At 39.8% G+C, this 23,264-nt stretch overlaps 1 protein-coding gene across 2 annotated transcripts in view; it reads left to right on the top strand.

Moving 5' to 3' along the window:
• Atp2a2 (ATPase sarcoplasmic/endoplasmic reticulum Ca2+ transporting 2) overlaps nucleotides 1-23,264 on the top strand; it is a 60,597-nt gene that overhangs the window by 15,582 nt on the left and 21,751 nt on the right. For both annotated transcript variants that reach the window (XM_010604418.2, XM_033762446.1), the window contains 3 exons: nucleotides 17,758-17,838; nucleotides 19,306-19,391; nucleotides 20,962-21,426. In XM_010604418.2, the coding sequence (XP_010602720.1) occupies nucleotides 17,758-17,838; nucleotides 19,306-19,391; nucleotides 20,962-21,426 (632 nt within the window). The remainder of the gene's footprint in view (nucleotides 1-17,757; nucleotides 17,839-19,305; nucleotides 19,392-20,961; nucleotides 21,427-23,264) is intronic.

Genomic DNA, 23,264 nt, shown 5'->3' with positions numbered 1-23,264 from the left:
TAGATTCTTCAGATGTTAAGATTTCATCACATACACATTTTCAATCTGTGGATACATGCATAGTTTTGCCTGAACTGTTTGTGAGTGCACTGCAGGTGTGTTGCTCCTTTACTCCTATTTTAGTTTTGTGACGTGAAGGATCTTTTCTTTTTTTTTTTTTTTTCTTTCTTTTTTTTTTTTTTTTTTTTTTTTTTTTTTTTTTTTTGGTGTTTTAAGGCCCTTGGGCTTTCAAGGCAGTTGGCAAAACCACTGAGCCAAATCCCCAGCCCATGAAGAACATTTTCTTGTCTTTTGGTGGGCGTTACCAGGAGTCAAACTCAGGTCCTTGTGCTTGCAAGGCAGGCAGTGGCACTACTGAGCTAAATCCCTGGCCCAAAGGACATTTTCTTATACAACTATACTACTGTATATCTAATCTATAGGACTCTCTTAATAGCAGAAAATATGTTAGGGAATTCTGATGGTGCCCTAGTAAATAGATCAGAGTAAGGAAGATAGGGAGAGAGGCTCTTTTAACAAACCAGGCAAAGAATGAAAGGATAATAGTGTTAAGGAGAGGCTTTGTGGTGGGGGGGCACCATGAGTGAATCCAGGGTCTCACAAGCCCTCCACCACCGTGTTACACTTTTTTTTTGAGACTGTGGCTTTGTAGTCCTGCCTGGCCTTGAACTTGAGGTGATGCCTCCACCACCCAAGTGCTGAGATTACAGGTGTCTGCCACCAGGCCCAGCACAATCTTTTTTTTTTCCTCCTTTAATGTAGAGATGGGGTCTTCTAAAGTGCCCAGGCTGGCCTTGACTTGGGAATGTGCCTCCCTTAGCCAGCCCCCCCACTCCCAGTAGCTGGGATTACAGGTATGCACCACCAAACCTAGAAAAGGAGAGTTTATGAATAGTAGTTCTTAACAGGAGTGAGTATACATCAGAAACTATTGCCTTCTAAAAAGTTTTTACCAGCTCTCAACCCAGGATATTAGCTCTAACTTGCCTTGTAGTGTGGAATTGTGATCATGCGTAGTTGAAAACTGAGCCTTTGACTTAACATGCAAAGAACAGGTTTTGATCTCTTAAGCAGATATGGGGGTAAATGGGGGAACAAGCAGAATAAAAGATACTAGGGAAAAAAGGTACTAGGAGGATTTCTAGGTCAGTTGAAGGATGTGACAGTGCTACCAATGGAGTAAGAAAAAAAATCGTTTTTTCTTTCCATAAATATATGGTAGATGGGGTTGCAGATAGGCTTCTGTAAGTATATGAGTGAGTTTTGGTTTGACAGTTTGCTTACCATTCCTGCAGCTCCACCTGGAAATATGCAGTTAGCCTCTCAAACAAAGAATGTTTTATGCTTGAGTCTACAGAAAGACTTACATTACCCAAAGTGTTTCTCCTTAGTTTACATTAGAGGAGGACAGTGATAAACAAGACATAGGAAGTTGCAGCCTTGCTACAAGGCATCATCTCTTTGGATGACATAAACTAAGGCTAGCTTCTCTTCAGTGTGGGTGGTTTTGTTTTTTCTTTTCCTCTGAATCCTAGTTCTCTGCAGTCATCCCCATTCTGGTAAGTCATTTTAATAACTAGGTTGACTGAGAGAAGATTCTTCCCTTTGTTACACTCTGATTTTTCTGAGATCATTGGCTGGAACACCCAAGTGTTTGATCATCCCTGCCTGCTCAAGTCTAACTCACCTGTGAATGTCATCCTCTCCTAAGGGAACTCCAGCTTTTATTGTTGCCTTCCAGTCTGTTCAACACAGCTGCCAAGAGTGGTTTCTTAAAAGGCATGCCATTTATTCATCTGCTGAAAACCCTTAAGTGGTTTCCCACTTGAAATACAAAATGCTTTGACTTAATAGATTTTGCATTGGATAAGTCCTCCTAACTTCTATAATTTTATTTTCTGCAGGTACTGGGGATCTAACTCTGGCCTTGTGCATACTGGACAAGTGCCCTGGTTGTTGCCAAGCTCATCCCCAGCCCCTCCTTTATGCTTACCCACCCAGGCCTACCTTTTGGTTTTTTGTTTGTTTTTTTTGTTTTGTTTTTTGAGACAGAGTCTCACTATGTAGTTGAGACTGACCTGGAACTCACTATGTAGCTCAGGCTGTTCTTGAACTCAGTGATCCTCCTGCCTCAGCCTCCCGAGTGCTGGGATTACAGGCGTGCGCCACACACCTGGCCTACCTTTTGGTTTTTTGAGGCAGGATCTCACTATGTAGTTCAGGCTAGTTTTGAATTCACTCTATAGCCCAAGCTGGCCTCATGCTCAGAGCAGTTCATCTGCCTCAGTTCCCTAGTACTGTGATTACCGATGTGTGCCACCATGCCTGGAAGGCCTGCCTTTTGTTTTTTTAATTATTAAAACTTTTTGGTACGGAAGATTGAACTCAGGACCTTGTACTTGCAAGGCAGGCAGCAGAACCACTGAGCAAAATCCTGGCAAAGCCTGCCTTTTAGTACTAACGAACTTCACTTTTTTTCCAGAAAGTTAGGCATATTTTTATAGTTTAATTTCTCCAATGTACAAATCTCAGAGGGAAGCTTAGGTTATGGCCTAATATACCTGACCCTTTTGCACTATATCATGCCTTTTTTTTGTTTGTTTTTTTGAGACAGGGTCTCACTATGTAGTTGAAACTGACCTGGAACTCACTGTGTAGCCCAGGTTGGTCTCACTCACAGCAATTCTCCTGTCTCAGCCTCCCAGAATGCTGGGATTACAGGTGTGTGCCACCACACCCGACTTCCCATCTTTTAATATAAAAAGTTTTAATCAAAAGCCATTTAACATTTAAAAAGATAAGGTTTAGATCCTCACCTTAGAGGAACATATTATCTACTGCTGCTACAGAATACGTACATTTCCCTTTCACTTGTTTCTGAAACCTGCCTGGGAAGTACTACTACTTTTTCCCTCCCAGTCTTGTACACAAGCACTCCTGAAATCTTAGGCAGTGCTCTAATGTTGGGCTCATGCGTACTGTGCTTTTTTCTTGAATTTTGACCATTTTGAGCTAGTTTTTGGTAACAGATATTTTGTTAAACACTCCTGTCATGCTACTAGGCAGTGACCACCTTAAGGGCAAACTAGCACATTGAGTGTTGTAACCTTGGCTGGAGATGTCACAAATTCTTTATTCTTTTTTTTGTTTGTTTGTTTTTGTTTTTTTGAGACAGGGTCTCACTGTGTAGTCAAGGATTCTTTATTCTTTAATGATTGAAATGTAAAATCAAAAGAGTAGAGAAGGAATTCTAAAAGCACTAGAAAAAATAGTAGAAAGTAGAGAAGGTTCAGCTAATGTATACATGCTTGTGCAGAATAGAGCCTGTGTTCAGCAATAGCTAAACTATATGGATATTGGCGATAGCTTTGCAAGTGTTTGATATTTAACCATCAGCTATTCTATAGGTACATGTTCACAATTTATAATTCAGGAAACAAGTCTTGTGATTTATTGCATCTGGCTTCAACTACTGCTTATTTGCCAGACAATATACACTGCACTTTGCAAATGTGTATATAGTGTGTATATTAGTGATATTTCACTTTGTTTGAGGCCACTGCTGCTTTTATTTATTTATTTAGTGTTCCTGGGGTCCACCCAGGTCCTTTGCATGAAGCCACATAACCTACCTTTATTTTTATTTTGAGATAGGGTTTTGGTAAATTGTCCAGTGGGACTCAAATTCCTTATAGCCTGCTGGAATACTGGGATTATAGGTGTGTGCCACCATTCTCAGCTCACCATTTAAAAAAATTTTTTTTTTTTTTTTTTTTTTTTTTTTTTAGATTTAGGGTCTCAATATGTAGTTAAAATTGGCCTTGACCTGATTATGTATCCCACACTGGCCTTAAACTCAAGGCCGACCTCCTGCCTTAGCCTCCTGAGTGCTGGGATTAGAGATGTATGCCACAATGCCTAGGCCACCATTTATTTATAATAGCTTTATTTAAATGTAGTTCACATGTTATAAAATTTACCCTTTTAAAATACACAATTAAGCCAGGCATGGTTGCGCACTCTTGTAATTCTGTCACTATGAAGATGAGGCAGGAGGATTGTTGTGAGAAAAGCCTGGATTACACAGCAAGACCCTGTCTCAGAAAACAAAAACAAAAAAATACACAGCTCACTTCTGGTATTCAGAGACTTGTCTGATCATCATCATTAAACCCAGAAGATTTTTAACCTTTCAAAAAATGCCATCCCAATTATCAGTTGCTTTCTTTCCTTCCTCACCTGATTTCTTGGCAAACACAGTTTCCTTTGTGTTTTTGTGAATTTAGTTTCTCTGGATATTGCTATAATCTGTGTCCCTTACATAATTTTTAAAAAAATTACATGTTTTCAGTTCATGATTACATTCTTTTTTTGTTTGTTTTTTGAGACAGGGTCTCACTATGTAGTTGAGACTGACCTGGAACTCACTGTGTAGCCCACGCTGGTCTTGAACTCACACAACGATCCTCCTGCCTCAACCTCCCATGTGCTGGGATTATAGGCTTGCGCCACCACACCCAGCTTTATGATTACATTCTTTCTGGGGCTTGGTACATGTATACACCTCCTTTCCCTCCCCTTGCCCCTCCCTTACTTTTATCTTCTCACTTGAGAAAGATCTATTTCCCTACTTCTATTATTTTCTGTTTTGCTCTTTGTATTTTGTGTGTTTCATATAAGAAAAACCATGCAATATTTAAAACTTTGTGTCTGACTTATTTCACTTAATATGATCTCAAGGTGCATCCATTTTTCTACATATGATTCGGGCTTATCCATCTTTATGACAGAGCAGTACTCCTTTGTGCATACCATGTTTTCTTTTTTCATTTATTTGTGGATGAACATGCAGATAGGCTGCTTCCAAGATCGAGTTATTATATTTCTGGTTTTTTGTTTGTTTGTTTGTTTTTGGTACCGGGGATCGAACTCAGGTCCTTGCGCTTGCAAGGCAGGCCACCAAACCGCTGAGCTAAATCCCGGCATGAGCTATTATAAATTAGGCTGCTGTAAATATGGGTATGCGTGTGTCACTGAGATGTGATTTAAAAAAAATTTTTTTTTTTTCAGATAGGGATGTGGTTCAGGTTGGCCTCACACTCATTGTATTGCCTAGGTTGGCCTTAGACTCACAGCAGTCCTCCTACCTCAGCCTTCTGTGCACTGGAATTATAGGTGTGCACCACCACACCCAGCTGTGTAATGTCTTTAATTCTTTTAGGAGGATACCCAGAAGGGGAATAGCTGAGTCAAATGGAATTTCTAGTTTTAGTTTTCTGAGAAATCTCCATACTGATTTCCAGAGTCACTTACTGTTGTACTAGTTTACATTCCCAATAGCTGTGTATAAGGAGTGTGCTCCACCACCACCTTGCCCAAATGTGTTACTGATTTCTTGGTGATGGCAATTCTCTGGGGTAAGATGGACTCTTAGTGTTTTAATTTGAATTTCTGTAATGGTTGGCAACGTTGTACATTTCTTCATAATTTGTTGGCTATATGTACTTCCTCTGAGACATTTCATTTCACTTGCCTGTTTTTGGTTTTTTGAGACAGGGTCTCACTATGTAGTTGAGACTGCCCTGGAACTCACTATGTAGCCTAGGCTGGTCTCGAATTCCAAGTGATCCTCCTGCCTCAGCCTCCCTATTGCTGGGATCACAGGCATATGCCACCATGTCTGGCCTCACTTGCCTATTTCTTGATTGAGTTTATTTGGGGGGAGATCTGGTTTTTTTGAGTTCTTCATATTTTCTAAAGATATTAGTCCTCCTGCCTCACAAGCGCAAGGGCCTAAGTTCGATCCCCAGTACCAAAAAAAAAAAAAAACGATACCAGTTCTCTGTTTGAGGAATAGCCAGCAAGAAATTTTTCCCCACTTTGTATGTTGTCTCTCTCTACTCGATTGGTTGGTTGGTTAGTTTTTTTGTTTGTTAGGTTTTGTTTTGTTTTTTTCCTGTGCAGAAGCTTTTTATTTGTTTTTTTTGTTTGTTTGTTTGTTTGTTTTGTTTTTTTGAGACAGGGTCTCACTATGTAGTTGAGACTGACCTGGAACTCACTATGTAGCCCAGGCTGGTCTCGAACTCAGCGATCCTCCTGCCTCAGCCTCCCGAGTGCTGGGATCACAGGCGTGCACCACCATGCCTGGCCTCAAGCTTTTTAATTTGATAAGATTCCATTTGTTTGTTATTGGTACAATTTCCTTTGCAGGTAAAATTCTGTTCAGAAAGTCCTTGCCACACCTATGACCTTGAGAGAGTTTTGCCTGTTTTATCTCAGGAGATTGTTTCTATTTTGACATTTAAATCTTTGATTTGTTTTGATTTTAGTTTAGTACAGGGTGAGAGATGTGGGTCTAACACTGTAGCTTTGTAGTATTAATTAATTGATTGATTAATTAATTTATGGTACCAGGAATCAAACTCAGGACCTTGCACTTGAAAGCCAGGCACCAAGCCACTGAGGTAGATCCCTGGCCTGTAGTGTAATTTGAAACCTGGGATTGTGATGCCTCCTTGTTTGCTCTTGTCTCCCAGGATTTTTTGTTTGTTTTGTTGTTGTTTTTTTGAGACAGGGTCTCACTCGTAGTTGAAACTGACCTGGAACTGTGTGGCCCAGGCTAGTCTCAATCCTCGTGCCGTAACCTCCCGAGTGCTGAGATTACAGGCGTGTGCCACCAGGCCGGGCCATCCCAGGATTGCTTTTGCTACTCTGGGTCTCTTCTGATTCCTTATGGATTGTTTTTGTTTTGAGACAGTCTGCTAGTTCAGGCTAGCCTTTAACTTACTGTGTACCCCAGGCTGGCCTCAAACTCATGGTAATCCTCCTACCTCAGCCTCCAGTGTGCTGGGATTATAGAAATGTACCACCACAGCCAGTTGTATGAGCAATGTATTACACTTGATCTTAGCCAAAAAGCCGAGAAGTGATAGAAGCATGTGTATTACAAATGGGTTACTTGAACCTAAAGTATTCCTAGTAATACTAAAGTAGTAAGTACACTGAAACCAAGTAAAGTGATTTAGCAAAGAGAAATATGAAAATAATGAACCCCTTGTGAAGCTGTAGTGATTTTACATTATCTTAGTCACAGGAAAATATTTCTCTGGATGGACAAACAAAAAATCGTATATTTTTTTTTTTTTTAACTGGGAATTTAACTTAGGATCTTGGGTTTGCCAGGCAGGCAGGGTACCACAGAGCTACATCCCTGGCCCAATTACACATAATCTTAAACATGAACACCAGTGTTTTTTAAGCTTTTTGTATGTACTAAATATTACAAAAGTGAATCAAGATAAAATAGACAAAAAAGTTTTTACAGAATTTTGGGGGCTTAAGTATATGCCCGGGGGGGTTATTTATTGACTTCTCAAGGGTGCTGTTTTCAGGATTGTTTGAAACAAACTGCTTGTATCCTGGTAACCCATAGCTGACGAATAGCACGAGGACATAAATATCCTCAGATGACTTCTGTTTGTACCCTGGAACGAGTCATTTTTAAGATTATGTAAGTGATAGAAATGATATAGTCACCTCATAAAATTGCATTTGCGTTAAAATTTCTATAAGAATTCTTTTAAAAGAATGCAAGGAATTCTTAAACTTCATGAAAGGAAAAAAGCTTTATAGTTAACTTGTAGTAAGGTTTCGTTAGCATGTATAAAAGTAGTTTTTTTAACAGTGAAGTGAAAGACAAAGTGAAATAGATGACTCATTTGATGTACCAAAACCTGGATTGTTTACCCTGCATGCCATTGGACAAAGCAAATTAACCTCTACAGAACCAGGTAATCAGAGTGTATTGGAGGGTTTGGCTAGGTTACTTAAACTGGCCTTAAACTCCCTGTCCTCCTACATTGTCGTCCAGAGTCCCTGGGACAATAGGAGACTGTACTAGGATAGAGTAGGCTCTTAAGGGGCTTTCTAGCTCTACCATAATATGTTCAATTAATTCAGGTAGTGTGACCATGTGTCTTGGAGTTACTTTGCTTTTACAAACCTGTAAAGAGCTGGCGGTGGTAACCCCAGCACTCAGGAGACTAAGGCAGGAGGATTGTCACATTTGAGCCCAGCCTGGACTACATATTGAGACCCTGTCTCTGTGAGGGGGAAAAAGGAAGAAAGCAAGCCTTGCTTTGAACATGTAGTAATCACTTAAATTCATAGCTGCTAAGCTCCCCAGCACTGTAGAGGAGAGGAGTTGGCAGATTGTTTTTATAAAGGTCTACCTAGTAATTTTTTTTAAAAACAGGGTTTCACTTTGTGTAGTGCAGGTTGGCCTTGAACTCACTGTGTACCACAGGTTGGTCTTGAAGTCTTGTACCTCCAGCTTCAGCCTCCTGAGTGCTGGGATTACAGGCATGTATCCTCATGACTGGCAGATACAGTAAATATTTTGATTGTTTTGTCCAATAGGAAATCTCAAAAATTTTTAAATGAGAGTTTTTTTTTTTTTTCCCCCTGGGGATTGAATTTGGGACCTTGTGCTTGCGAGGCAGGCAGTGAAACCACTGAGATAAATCCCTGCCCCCCCCCCTTTTTAAGCATGAAGATCTGGCCAGCAATGTGGCATACCTAGAACAATACTTCTAACTTGATATGCATAGGAATCACCTGGGAACTTTGTGTAAGTGTTCATTTTGCTTGTTTAGGTCTGACATGGTCCTGATTATTAAATATTCTATATTTCTAACAAGTTTCCAGGTAGCTGTAAATCATTTTTTCCCCCATTAAGTTTATTGGTACATTTAAAGCTAACAATACAGTTACATTTATCGTTGGGATCTTGTGTAAATCATTTCTTGATCACAGTCCTTTTGAAAATTAGTGAAATCTATGGATGCTCTCTAAAGATTTAAAGACATTTAAAATCTTTCACTTAATTTTCAAAGGTTTGTTTACATGGTTTCCTTTGACATCTGCCTCAGGATGCTAGGTTTTTGGTTTAAACATTGAAATTGGTTAAACAGTGTAATTGCTGTATGGTTTAATCAGTTGACATTGTGCTAATGAGACATTGCTGGAACAGTTTCTGCCTTTTCTTAAAATTGTACACATAGTTTAGAGAAGTAAAAGCAAAGAGATGTAATCAAAAAAAAGTGTGACCATGTTTCCCTTTTAGCATTTCCCTTGGTGGAGTTGTTTTATAAGGTGGGTAGAATATAAGGTTAGAGATGCAGGTCTAAAACATCTGTATCCAGATAAAAGTAGAAAAACTATATGTTTTGTCAATTTTGAAATTAACATCTCTTTCTAAGACATGTAAATTCTTAACTTTAAGAACTTACGAATAAGCAGAAAAGTAAAATAATCTAAAACAAAGAATCAATATAGATGTTTAGAAGTAGTTTTGAAATCTAAGGTCCCCAGCACTGTCAGGATAGCTGAGACATTAAGAACTTTGGGAAATGAGGAACTCCGGGAGGGTCTCCCTGATGCTACTCGCCATGATGGACCAGCTGATCTTGAAGCCTGACCTGATTTCATGGGGCTGGCATTTCCTTCTGTGATCACCTTCCCACTCCCCCTGATTCAGTGGTAGTCACAGTACCAGTAAATGTCAACCTTTCCATTCTTGCCACTGAGAAGTAAATTTTGGAAAAAAAAATGTACATGATAAGGGGGGGTCACTTTTCCTAAGTATAAAATACTGAAGATAGTGCTGATTTTGAAAAACATGTAAAATGCTTGGTTGTCAATGATAGAACTGTTACAGAATTGAGAATATGGGGAAATAGCAGGGCTATGAAGTGTGGTCAGATTTAAATTGTAAAATGATCTGTTACAGTAAGAGACATTACTATAACTTCCTTATTTTGAGTGTCTTAATGAGGGACGATCAAAACTAATATGGTGAATGTTGCTGCTGAATGCCATCCAGTGGAAAGGGAGCCTCCTGAAAATTTGGCAGTATGTCCTCATCTACCAGATCTGGCATTATGAGACTTCTGGCTCTTCTCCAGAGTCAAAATTACCATGAATCAGTACAGGACATTGAGGCAGCCACCATATTGCGACTATAATGATGCATAAAAGGAACAGTTTCAGAAGTGTCAAGAATGATGGAATGAGTATGTTTGCAGGGAGTACTTTGAAGTGAGATTCATGACAGTGTGTCTTTTACTGTAGTAATTTTTTAAAATTTAAACGTTCACTATTTTTCTGTCATCTTGCAAATTTGGGGGGATAGTTTCTGTAGGGAATTCTGTTTTTCTTCTAGAAGTAGATGTGCACAGCAGTGCTGACCCTGTTATACTGTGATAGAAAAATATTAGGCATGAAATTGGAGACTCAGTTCATAGTATGGCTGTGATATACTGTGACCTTGAAAAGTACCTCATTTATAAACTGGGAATGAAGATAATAGTACCTTTGTGAGGATGAAACTGATGACCTGTAAAGCCCTTACAGCAGTAACCAATATAGAAGCAGCATTTTCCAAGTTGTAATGATAATATTACTATGCAGCCAATAAAAAAGACAGATCTATATATTATAATGTAAAATGAGGTCATCTGGGTTTTTTGTTTTGTTTTTTAATGATGTTTTGGTGTTTTGTGTAAGAAATGCTGTTAACAGCCTGCTAAGTATTTGTTGGTTGGAGGTTGGGGTTTCACCTTTAAAGCATGTTTTATTTTGTGATTTTTTAAAAAAATCTGCATGGTAGGTGTCCTGAATACTTGGCACTCTAAATCTTCAGTATCTTGTGATGACCTCTACAGCATCTAATTCAGGTTACCTTGCTGCTTCTGATATGTCTAGTAACCAGGACCTTGTCTGCGTGAGACCAGCTATGCTATTTTTAGTCAGTTTTATTATAAACTATTCCTTATAACAAAATATACTTATCTGGTTTTTGTTTTTAGTCTTAAGTGTAGACTTTAAGCAACTGCCTTCTTTTCTTTTCTTTTTTGGAGACAGTCTCACTATCTAGTTCAGACTGGCCTTGAAATCACTATATATCCCAGGATGGGCTTTGAATTTATGGTGGTCACTTAGCCACCTAAGTGCTGAGATTATAGGCGCCACCATACCCCGTTTAAACAACTGTCATTATTAAAACTCATTTAACTCAACTATGTCTCAGATTTCTTTGGATCCTGATTTTTCATCATTTCTAGATTTGTAACATTCTTCCTTCACCTTGGTAGTAGCCATAAGTCTCTTGATTGTACATATTAAAGGAAGTGTGTGCTGCAAGTATTTATTTGTTGATAAATGCTTTGACAACTACTGTTTCCATATGGTCCATTCATAGGGGCTTGGAAATGAGTAGTTCCTAGTGGTTCTGTCTTTATGGACCTTTTGGTCTGGTAGGAAAGGTATATCAAAACAGTGTTAGTAAAGGACATACTCCGGCTGCTTAAAATGGATACCAGCTTTATCTAGGAGTTAAGGAAAGCCTTGCTGTTTGGAGAGGGAAGAGGGTAAGAGTATGTAAAGACCAGAATTCTCTGGGAGACTGAGGGCCATTGTTTGAAGCTGGGAATGTTGTAAGTTATAAATCCTGGTTGGGATGCTACAATTTACCTCAGGTATAGTAGAAAGAAACTAGTGAAAGATTTTATGCCTGACAGCGTTTCCACATTTGTGTTTTATTTTTTTAAATTTTGGTACTCTCTTGCTAAGTCGCTGAATTGCTCAGGCTAGGCTGGAGCTTGCAACCATTTTGCCTCACCCTCTTTGAGTACTGGAATTGCAAGTGTGCCACCACCCCAAGCCACACTTGCAATTTTCAAACATGGTGTCTCATAGCCAGGTATCTTGAACCACTGGTGGTACATGCATAGCTATGTCATGATTGGCAGGTTTTAGCTCCTGGGAGCATGTTAAAAGAGGGTATACTCCTTAGCAGCCACATTATGTACCATGGTTGGTGTTTTGGAATGTTTCTTCCCTTTAACCCTAAGGCTTGGAAATAGTTTGAAGTCAGCAACTTGATCTTCTCAAGTGAAGAATTTCATTCATTTTACATGATTGCACAATTTATGACTTAAGTTGGAAACAGTGAAAATGTTTGAGTCACAGTTAAATGCTTGAGAAATTTAGGGTAATTAATTTTATTGTGACTTGCTTTTCCTAGGAGCCATTTAAACTGAACCAGTAGTGGCATTTAGGAGACAGTATTTGATCTTATGTAGTTTTTCAGTAAGTATCTGATGGAATTCTCCACCGTACGTTAAAATTTTAAAAATTTAACACATTTAGCTCAGTGGTTCCACTGCCTACCTCGAAACAGGAGGTCCTGAGTTTGATCCCCAATACAAAAAAAAAAAACCTTACACATAAAATTGATAAGAATTTTCTGAGTAAGTGCTGTTTTAAATGTCAGTGTTTGACATAGTGATGCTAATTGTTAAATACTTTTTGTTAGGTAAAGAAAGCTTGCATTCAGTTCTAAAATGTGGCAAAGCAATAATTTATTTTAATTGACTCTTAATGTAAACCTAACATGACTCTTAACCTGAAATGTACTTGGAGGATTTTGTTCAGAGTGGAAATATTTATTGTAATGTTGAGGCAAAGAGCTAAGGCGTGAGGGATCCAACAGCTGAATTTGAAAACTGTCAAGATGTTGAACAAATGGAAGGCAGTTTGTAAGAGATTATTCTTTTGTTGCACCTGCTTCAACCCGAAGAAAAAGAAAATTTGGAGGAAAAAATTGCAGCACTTTCCCTTGGCAGGTGGAAGGATTTTCCACTACTACTTGCCCTGAGGGCATCGACATGCCCAGTCAGGGATGTTACTAGATGTGCTCCCTGGAACAGTGCTGCTTGCTCCTTAACGCCCAATCCCTGTGTCTGAAACTCATGGAAGCTTGCAGACAAAAGGAAATAATTTTGTCTTAGTTTGAAAATTATTTGGTGGGTCTTCATTTTCGTAGGTCTTTTAACTCTTTAACAGAACCTGCTTTGTGATCTGTCCCTTTGTCCATCCTAAATGGGACTATTACCAAAAGCAAGAGTTAGCAGTCTCACAGTAAATGAAACTTGCTTAGGCAAGACTCGTTTTCCTTCCTGGCCTTAGTTGCTCTCTACAAAGCTAGAACATAGGTCAATCAAGATAATGAATTCTTTTTTTTTTTCTTTTCTTTCTTTCTTTTCCCCCCTTGGTACTGAGAATCAAGCTCAGGACCTTGTGCTTGTTGGGCAGGTGCAGCATCACTGAGGAAGATAATGTACTCTTCCAGCTAAGAGAACATTGAACACAACAGGTTTTATTTTTTTTAATAGCAGGTTTTAAACCTGTTTGCATTTATGCTTTATATCTTTTTGCAGAGATTGGCTTTTTTTGGGGGGAGGTGCCTGAGACAGGGTCTTGCTTTGTATTTCAGGCTGGCCCTGCTCACTATGTAGCCCAGGCTATCCTCAAACTCTTGGCAATCTTCCTGCCTGTGCCTCAAGTGCTGGAATTATAGGCCTGTGCCACCACACCTGGCAAGATCAGCTTCTAATGGAACAAGGGAACCATAACTATTTTAAGGTAGCCATTTCCCAAGTTCTGGGGTTAAGACTTCTTAGCTTAGCCTGTAGCTGGTGTTTGTCATAGCGTAGAGGCTGATATAAACAAGTTTTTTTGTTTGTTTGTTTGTTTGTTTTAATGGATTCTGTAACCCTATAATTGTGTACTTTTTGCTTAATTTTTTGCTAATGTTTTGAAAACCCTTAAAATGAATTCCTAGGCTCCACTTCAGATGCATTAAACTGTGTGTACTTTTTTTTTTTTGGTACTGGGGATTGAATTCAGGATCTTGTGCTTGCCAGGCAGGTGGGGTGCCACTGAGCTACATCCCCAGTCCCTGAACTGTATGTACTTTTGAAAAGGGAGCTCATAAAAACCCTCCTCCATTACCTTTTTTTTGGTACTGGATATTGAACTCGCGACTTTGTGCTTGCAAGGTAGGCGACCAAACCGCTGTGCTAAATCCCTGTTAACTTTTCTTTAGATCAGCTTTTAATTCCTAAATATTTATCTGCCTAACAATTAGAATGGCAGTTGTGAGATGGAAGAAAAGTTGACAAGAATTTAAAGGCTTCCCAGATCACTTGTTCCTCTGGCATTTGACACTTAGGGCATTCATCCTTAGTTATCTGGTCTGCAGTTAAGTGTGTATCAGTACACTTTATATACAGCAGAGACACCCTTCATACATTTAGACCTTTAGGGATAAAAGAAAGGGTAGTTGTGTTTTGTTGTTTTGTTGTTTTGTTGGTATGGGGATCGAACTCGGGTCCTTGCACTTAGAAGACAGGTGGCAGAACCACTGAGCTAAATCCAAGCCCTTGATTTTTTTTTTTTTAATAATGCTGCCATAGGTATTTTATGAAAAATACGTATTAATGTCCTCCTATTTTGATAATGTTAACTATATTATTCAAGAAATTTAACTTGCTATTGCCTGAAAATACATTTTCTGATCTCCCTCCCCTCCTTTGTCCCATGTTGAACCCAAGGAGTTGTGAACTAGAACTCTAGCCCTTTCTATTTTTTGAGACAGGATCTTGCTGATTTGCCCAGTTTGGCCTCAAATTTGTGATCTTCTTGCCTCAGCCTCCCAAGCACTGTAGCTGAGATTATAGGCATACATCGCTATGCCTGCCTTTTTTTTCTTCCTTCTTTTCTGTTTTTATTTATTTGTGGTGCTGGAGATCAAACTGAAGGCTGTCTGCATACTAAGCAAATGTCTTACCTACACTTTATATAGAACTTGAAAAATAGAATTACTACAGAAGTCTACTAATATAGCATAGAGGTATAACAGTGTTTAGATTGAGGACCTCTGTGCTACACTAGTCAGAAGTCTTTTCTGCTGCAGTATTCTGACATAAATCACTTCACACATCAACAAACATTTGAAAATTTTCCTTTTAGAGTCGTAATACGTATCATTTGAGCTTGGACTTCACAATGTGCAAGGACATTTAGAATCTTGTTATGACAGCAAAAACAGTAAAACAATTTTACTTTGGCTTTAAATTTTCATCTTAATAGGGCATTTTAGCTTGTTGAATGTCACTAAAGTTCAGAATATGATTATTGTCTTAGTCATCTGTTAGATGTGTTCCCTAGCATGAGCAGAGTTCCATTAAAATTAAAGGCTCTAGTTTATTTAGTTGAAATATTGCTGTTCATTGCATAAGCATCTCCAGCAGGAATTTCACCTTAACCTGGGTGTCCCTGCAGTCAAATGCTGGGATGATCTTTGCCTCTTGAGATTATATATTGACAGACTCTTACCACCGCCTGTGGCCACACGCCTGCTAAGGCTATAAGAGTTGTTCTGAGCACTGAGGTTTAAAAAGCAAGCTGTATTCTTGAATTTGAACTTCTAAGTACAGAACAATTGGAACTAAACCGAAGGTTTAATAAGTCCAGTGTTTGTTTATTGGACAGCATGGCTGTCTTGCCATTTTATTTGTAACTTGTGACAGATAACATGATTCAGTTTGTATGGTAAGTCTGGCAAATGAAGATTTTACTTAAAATTTTTTGAGCTGTCTTTACCTCAGTACTTTTTTGGTTTGTTTTTTGTTTTTGGTACCAGGGATCGGACTCTGGTCCTTGGTGCTTGTGAGGCAGGCGGCAGAACCACTGAGCTAAATCCCCGGCCCCTTACCCCCCAGTACTTTCAAAGCCTCCTTAGTTACTCTTCAGAAAGTCCCAGAAAGCTATTTTACACTTGGGAGTAGGATGGAGGTTTTTTTGGATAGTGGTAGGGATTGAACTTGGTGCTTCACACATGCTAGGCAGGTGCTTTACCATTGAGGTGCACACGTGCCCCTACACTTAGAAAGGTAAAATTGTTTTCATGCACCTTAATCAGCAATATTTGAATCTCTAGAAGATGCTGGGCATTCTTGTCAGAGTGCATGTTTAACATTGGCTTTATCTAGTATTGGGTGTGTGTTGTGATTTTTGTTGTTGTTTTGGGGGGTTTGTTTTTGAGGCAGGGTCTCCTTTTGTGGTTCAGGCTGGCCCTGAACTCACTTATGTAGGCCAGGCTGGCCTCAAACCTGAGTCAGTCCTTCTGCCTCAGCCTCCCAAGTGCTGAAATTACAGGCGTGCACCACTGTGCCTGGCAAGAGCTATTAAAGGACCGTTTTAGCCCAGAAAAGAAGACCCATTTGGCTGAAAGATCTTCAGGTTTTGCAAGAGGTTTATACTTTTTTTTTTTTTTTTTTTATTTTTTTTTTTGATATTTCATATTTCAAAAAGTCCGAAGGATATAAGGTGAAAAGTCTCCCTCCACTCATGCCCAGCAACCCTGCCATTACCAGTTTGTCTCATCTTCACTGAGGTATTTCTTTATATTGCTGGCAGCCCCAGAAATACCACTCACATCTTGTTTTTCCTCACTCATTGTACAGTATATCTTAGAGGAAGTTTTCACTTCTTTGTGAAGAGAGTTTTTCTCATCTTTATAATGTTAACAAATAATTGCTGTAAATTACATAATCTTAGCAGTCTGTATAGGATAAATTTCTCTTAGAATAATTTGTGGGGAAAAACATGGTGCTTTGCAATTTTGATAATGCATTGCCAGTTTGCCCACCAAAGTTTGCACTAATTGGGTTTGGGTTTGGTTTTTTTTTTTTTTTTTTTTTTTGGTACTGGGGATCAAACTCAGGTCCTTGCGCTTGCAAGGCAGGCTGCAGTAATTGTTACTAGTAACATCTTCTGGGTGGCCACCAAATCTGGGAAGCTTATAGTCATGAATAATGAATACGCTGCTCCTACCTGATGAGAATGTTTACTGACACTGTGTACACCCAGAGTTTTTCCTTATTAGCTGCACAGGGCCCAGATTTTAATGACTCTGCGCATAGACCTAATAAGTTGTCTGTCTGATTCTAGGGAATTTCCATATTTTATGGTCATGCTGAATAAGTATGCTTGCATACATCCTTTCCAACAATGTCTGATTTCACAGTTCTTATTTGTATAGTTTTATGTTGTGTTTGTTTTGTGTGAATTAGCATCATTTAAAAGGGCACTGTTGCAGGGTATGGTGGCGCACAGCTGTAATCCTGAGGCCAACCTGGGTGACATAGTAAGCTTAAGGCCAGCCTAAATTACGTAGTGAGACCCTATCTAAAAAAAACTAAAAAGACAAAGCTAAAAAATTAGAGCACTATTAAAAAAGGAGAATCCAAACCTGGTGGCACAGGCTGCACTGTAACCCCAGCAAAATATTCAGAGCGGAAGCTTTCAGGTCTGAGCGTACATATATTGTCAAACTTTTTTTTTTTTTTTACTTTTAATGCTTGCTTGCTTTACTTATTGACCCTGGCGGTTGAACCCAGGGCCTTTGTTCTGAGCTACATTCTCAGCTCCTTTCTAATGTATGTTTAAATTTTGAGACAGGTCTCACACAACTGTTAAATTACTCAGACTGTGATCCTCCTGCCTCAGCCTCCCAGAATGCTAGGATTACAGGTGTTTGCCACCACACCTGGCATACTGCACTGTATATAGGTTGTTTATTTCCTTTAAAAATTGTGTTAGATTTGAGCCGGGTATGGTGGCGCACGCCTGTAATCCCAGCCCTTGGGAGGCTGAGGCAGGAGGATTGCTGTGAGTTCGAGACCAGCCTGGGCTACATAGTGAGTTCCAGGCTGAGTCTCAACTACATAGTGAGGCCCTGTCTCAAACCCCCCACCTCCCCAAAAAATTGTGTTAGGTTTGGAAACAAACTAACCTTTAGGTAATGTGGTAACAGAAGTTCACTTTACTGCTTTTCTTCCCCCCCATTAGTTGGTGACAAAGTTCCTGCTGATATAAGATTAACTTCCATCAAGTCTACAACTCTAAGAGTTGACCAGTCTATTCTTACTGGTAAGTGTTACATGCTGGAAAGTTCCTGAAAACTGAGGAATTGCTTTGTCATGTCCATGCCAGTATAGTCAGCCCTTGGTATCCCGCCTGATCCTGAGAGACTGGTTTTCTTATTGCTTTATCAATTAAGCGTGTTGCTAATACAGGTTTTAAACACGGGCTTGTATCTCATTGCCCCTATTTATCTTTTTAATTAAAACAAAAACATTTTTTTGGTACTGGAGATCAAATTTGGGCCCTTAACGCTTGTGAGGCAGGCAGTGGAACCACTGAGTCAAATCCTCGGACCTAAAAGTTTTTTCTGGGGGGCAGGTACCAGGGATTGAACTGGATTCCTTGCGTTTGTGAGGCTGGTGGCAGAACCTAAAAGTTTGTTTTTAATATAAAATCACTGATTTAATTTTTTAAAAGGTTACCAATTCCTTTGTTACCAAAAGTAATCTTAAGGTTGGAATGTTGCTTCCCTGTTCTGTGGAAAGTGAATTACTTAATCATTGCCCTTTTTCCAGGCAGGAAAAATAGACCCAAGTGCTATAATTTTTCTCATTAGAAGAATTCTAATCTTACATCTAACATAATTTGCAATTAGCAATTGTACAGTTTAACAAAAGTAGCCAAAAAAAGTAACTGTTGAATTACCTGGAGTTTGTATTCCTGCATTTGTAATTCCTTGGAACATTTTCCCATTTTTGTGTGATACAGATAAAATGTAGGGTGGAGAGTTCAAATGAACTGGAAGTAAGCTTGTCAGATTAAGGTTAGGAACAATGCTAACCTGAGTTAAATAGAAAAGCTCTGAAATTTATCTGATTATCAGTGTTTGAAAGCAGCTAATATATAGATAGTGAGTGCATAACCTTGACCCCTTTTTATTTTGTTTTGATGAATGGCTTATCTGGTAAAATTCCCCTGAGCAGCAACAAGCTGCAAGCAGTTGAGGTATAAATGTTGGGGCAGTGGCTGGATTTTACGTGTGAAAATTTTCAGGGTCTGGGGTGTCCTCTTCTGTTAAATCATCACACACTGTAGTTTTAGGCTAATTGAGAAATCGTATCTTTTGTCAAATATTCAGAGTATAAAAGTGATTATTCCAGAAAAGGGAGGTAATTGGGGTTTTATTTCAAAATTAAGCCCCTTTTTTTGTTTTTGTTTTTTTGGATGGGTTTTGTTGTTGTTGTTGTTGTTGTTTTGTTTTTGGTACTGGGGATCAAACTTGGAACCTTGGGCTTGTGTGGCAGACATTGGAATCACTGAGCTAAATCCCCGGCCCAAGCCCCTTTATTTTGAAAGTGCATTGCTTTTAATCCTGACATTTGTTGCTGTGGAGTTTTTGTTACTAAATTTTCCTAGTTCTCTTCTTCTGCTTGTTCCTTCTCCCATACTGACAGTGTCTTAGGGATGGCAATGGGTTGGTGTGGATGAGGCATCCCAGGTTTAACTGTCCCTTATGTCTCACAACCTGCTTAGGTGAGTCTGTTTCAGTCATCAAGCACACTGACCCTGTCCCTGACCCACGCGCTGTCAACCAAGATAAGAAGAATATGCTCTTTTCTGTAAGTGCTTTATCAAATTTTAGGTGGGTATTGGTGGTATTGAAGATTGAACCCAGGGCCTCAAACATGTTAGGCACTTAATCTACCACTGAGTCAACCCCTCAAAAGCTTTTTTATGGGGGAGGGGTCTTGTACTGGGATTTGAATCCAGGGAGTACTGAAGTATTATTTCATTTTCAGATAGGGTCTCCTTGTCTAGCTTGGCCTCAATGTAATCCTCCTGCCTCAACCTTCCAAGTAGCTGAGATTACACGTGTGCGCCACCATGTCAAACTTCAAATGTATTTTATTTAGAGACAGTCCCAAAGTTTCAAAGATCCTCTGATGTACCTTCAGTGATCCGACTTTTTGAAAGTATCGTCTGTCATTCTAAAGGACACTAATGGTACTCTTTCTGGTCAGTCTTAGCTGTCAGAAAATACTGGTTAACAGAGCCAGAGCCAGGGGTGTGGCTCAATTGCAGAGCACATGCTTAGCATGCACAAGGCCCTGGGCTCAATCCCTAGAATCCATCCCCAACCCACCACACAAACCAATGAAATACAGTGGTAGAATGTGTGACTTAAATGTCTTTTGTTTTGATTGGCAAGTTTTTGAGGTCGAACATGTTTAAGCTTGTATCTATAAACATTTGAAAAGTAGATGTGTTTGGGAAAGCCTTTAGCCAGTGAAAGGTGTTTTCAGAATGATGTGGATGTTGCTGCTGTTTGTGGTTCATGGTGAAGAGGTGTGTTTGGAGAGTGTGTGGGCAAGCGTGGCACATCACTAAGTGTTGAATTGAGTGAAGAATATGTGGATGTTCATTTTACTATTTCACTCTTTGTTGACTTGGAAGTTTTTTTAAATAGTGCAAAGATGCATGAATTTTGGTTGCTTGCAATCTAGAATGGTTTTTCAAGTCGTGGGCTTTAGTGAGAGAGCTTAATTAATTATCCCACAGTAAGTAATGCACCATCGAGTAACAGTGGAAATAACAAAGCCGTATCTTTCTGACACTAGGAATTAAAGCAGGTGGAAAGAAAACACTCAGCCTTGGTGGCATTGACTCAGTGCTGACCTTCAAGATCGCCCATTTGAGGCTGATTGCCCTTCTTACAGCTGACAGAAGTAGGGCAGGGAGGGGCCCAGAGTATAGCTCAGAAATGTAGCGTCTGCCTGGCAAGAGCGAGTACCTGTGTTCATTTCCTGGTACAAAAAGAGGAAGAAGTAGAGTAGGGTGCACTGTTGGAGGCAGAGATGGGGTTTGAAAAATTGAGAATGCAGAAGGGTTGGAGTGCTGCAAAGCCCAAAGGTAACCTGCAAGGGCTGTTCCACATTGTGAACTGAGATCAGTGTGGAGCTGGATAGGAAGGTACTGTGTGGGATCCGAGCCAGGTTTGGGGAGTGGCAGGTATCTGCTGCCTGCATGAGGGATTATTCACTGTCACTGCAGCCTTGGGATGTCCCTGGTAGAGTAGGTTGAGGAATCAGGGTGCCCTGATCAAAATGCAGTGTCTGAATTATACTGGTCAGTGTTGTTTAAGTTGGGACGTATTGATCTTGTGAGCAGTTCTCCTCTACTTCTCCCTAGGGTACAAACATTGCTGCTGGGAAAGCCATGGGAGTGGTGGTGGCAACTGGAGTTAACACTGAAATTGGCAAGATCCGAGATGAAATGGTGGCCACGGAACAGGAGAGAACACCTCTTCAGCAGAAACTGGATGAGTTTGGGGAACAGCTTTCCAAAGTCATCTCTCTCATTTGCATTGCAGTCTGGATCATAAACATTGGGCACTTTAATGATCCAGTGCACGGGGGCTCCTGGATCCGAGGAGCTATCTACTACTTTAAGATTGCAGTGGCACTGGCTGTTGCAGCCATCCCTGAAGGTCTGCCCGCTGTCATCACCACCTGCCTGGCCCTTGGAACTCGCAGAATGGCAAAGAAAAATGCCATTGTTCGAAGTCTTCCGTCTGTGGAAACCCTTGGTTGTACTTCTGTTATCTGTTCAGACAAGACTGGTACACTTACTACAAATCAGATGTCAGTCTGCAGGGTAAGGGAATCCTTTATTTCAAGTTCTCCTGTGGCTCTGTTTGTACCCAAAGTACACCTTTGTGCTACCAAAACTTTAGATTTAGAATTTGAAACTGTTCTATGTAAGGCTTAGGCCAACTTAGTACTTGAGAAGAATTAATTATTTAATTTCTGAAACTTTTTTTAATTTTGTTTTTGAGACAGGGTCTCACTATGTAGTTGAGGCTGCCCTGGAACTCACTATGTAGCCCAGGCTGACCTTAAACTCACAGCGATCCTCCTGCCTCAGCTTCCCAAGTGCTGGGATTATAGGTGTGCACCACCACACCCGGCTTTCTGAAACTGTTTTAAGAAATGAAAAATAGCTTCATGGCTCATGACTTCTACCAGCCAGTTAACCAGAAGCTTTATTTCTTTGACTCTTTCTTGATGTATGTGTGTCAACCAACAAGCTTCAGAGGAAGCAGCTAGTAACTTTTTACCTGAAGTCCTGATTTGTTATTTCTGTAACATATTTGAGGATACATGCTTTTTCCTGAAAAGCAGACAGGATTACAAATTTGCAGCCAGCCTAACAATGTAGGGAGACACTGTCTCAAAAAGAAAAAGAAAAAGGGATTCTCTGGGAGCAGGGAATATAGCTTAGTGGTAGATCGGCTCCCTAGCACGTTTAAGGTCCTGGGTTCAACTAGTAGTGTAAAAAGATGTAAAGAAATAATATAATGATGTAATTAAGTTTTGTTTTGTTTTATTTTTGTGGTGCTAGGACAGAACCCAGGACATCATTCATGTTAATAAGTGCTCTACCATTAAGCTGCACTCCAAGCCCATGTTCTTTTGTAGAATTAATTTTAAGTAGGGCACAGTGCTGTTTACCTGAAACCTAGCCACTCAAGAAGTTGACATGAGACATTCTCTTGAGCCCAGGAGTTTGAGACCAGGCTGGGCAGCATACCTTGTCTCAGGAAAATTCTCTTTACCTAGACTTTACCGAAACAAGCTAGTGCAAGTCAGTATAGTAGGAGTATACATAACTCATGCAATACTGAATGTAGACAGTTTTTATTTCTCATTAGCAAGGAAATCTGTAAAATTGGCTTTAAAAGACAATGTAAGGAAATAATATTGGGACCGCCAGGATAGATTATAAAACTGATAACCTATAAGGAAGTAAAATTACATGTTGTTTTTCTGAGAGCACAAATCCATGCCTTCACATAATAGGGGCCCCCACTGTAGCAGAAACAATGCTAGATTTTTTCCAAGAGCAGGCCTTTTAAGTAATAATTCTTTATGACATTAAAAGACACAGTCATTCTCTTGGACTGACCTCCAGGTTTTAGATAATACTGTTTTCTCTTTCAGCGTCAAACCCTGTGAGTGTTCATCTAGCCAATTTTAAATTCATGATGTTTATGTGTAGGTAGTTTTGTTTTTTTCTTGAGGCAAGGTCTCACTGTTTAGTTCAGGCTGGCCTTGTGGTCACTAGCCCAAGAGGTGATCCTCCTGCCTCAGCCTCCCCAGAGTGAGTCAGTGCAGTAAGATTACAGGTATGTGCCACTGTGCTGAGCTCAGGATGGTTTGAGACGCCTTTCTCCCAGTTTTGTGAAGACTAAACCCAGCTTAATAGGTAATGGACAGATAATTTGAAGTAGATTGGGACATCACAGCTCTCAAGCAGTCACCTTCTTACAGCAATCCTCCTGCCTCAGCCTCCCGAGTGCTGGAATTACAGGCATGAGCCATCGTGGAAGCCATTTTTGTCACTGGTGGTTTCAGAAGAGAAAGGGATTTCATGTTTACTGTTTAGTGTCTCCCAATAAATTGTTGAAACTTAGCATAGAAGTTTTAATTTCT

Source organism: Fukomys damarensis, unplaced genomic scaffold, assembly GCF_012274545.1.
Source record: "Fukomys damarensis isolate Sample0158 unplaced genomic scaffold, DMR_v1.0_HiC HiC_scaffold_12, whole genome shotgun sequence".
NCBI lineage: Eukaryota > Metazoa > Chordata > Mammalia > Rodentia > Bathyergidae > Fukomys > Fukomys damarensis.
Note: the sequence above shows the minus strand (reverse complement) of the source record. Positions and strands in the feature narration are given on the sequence as shown.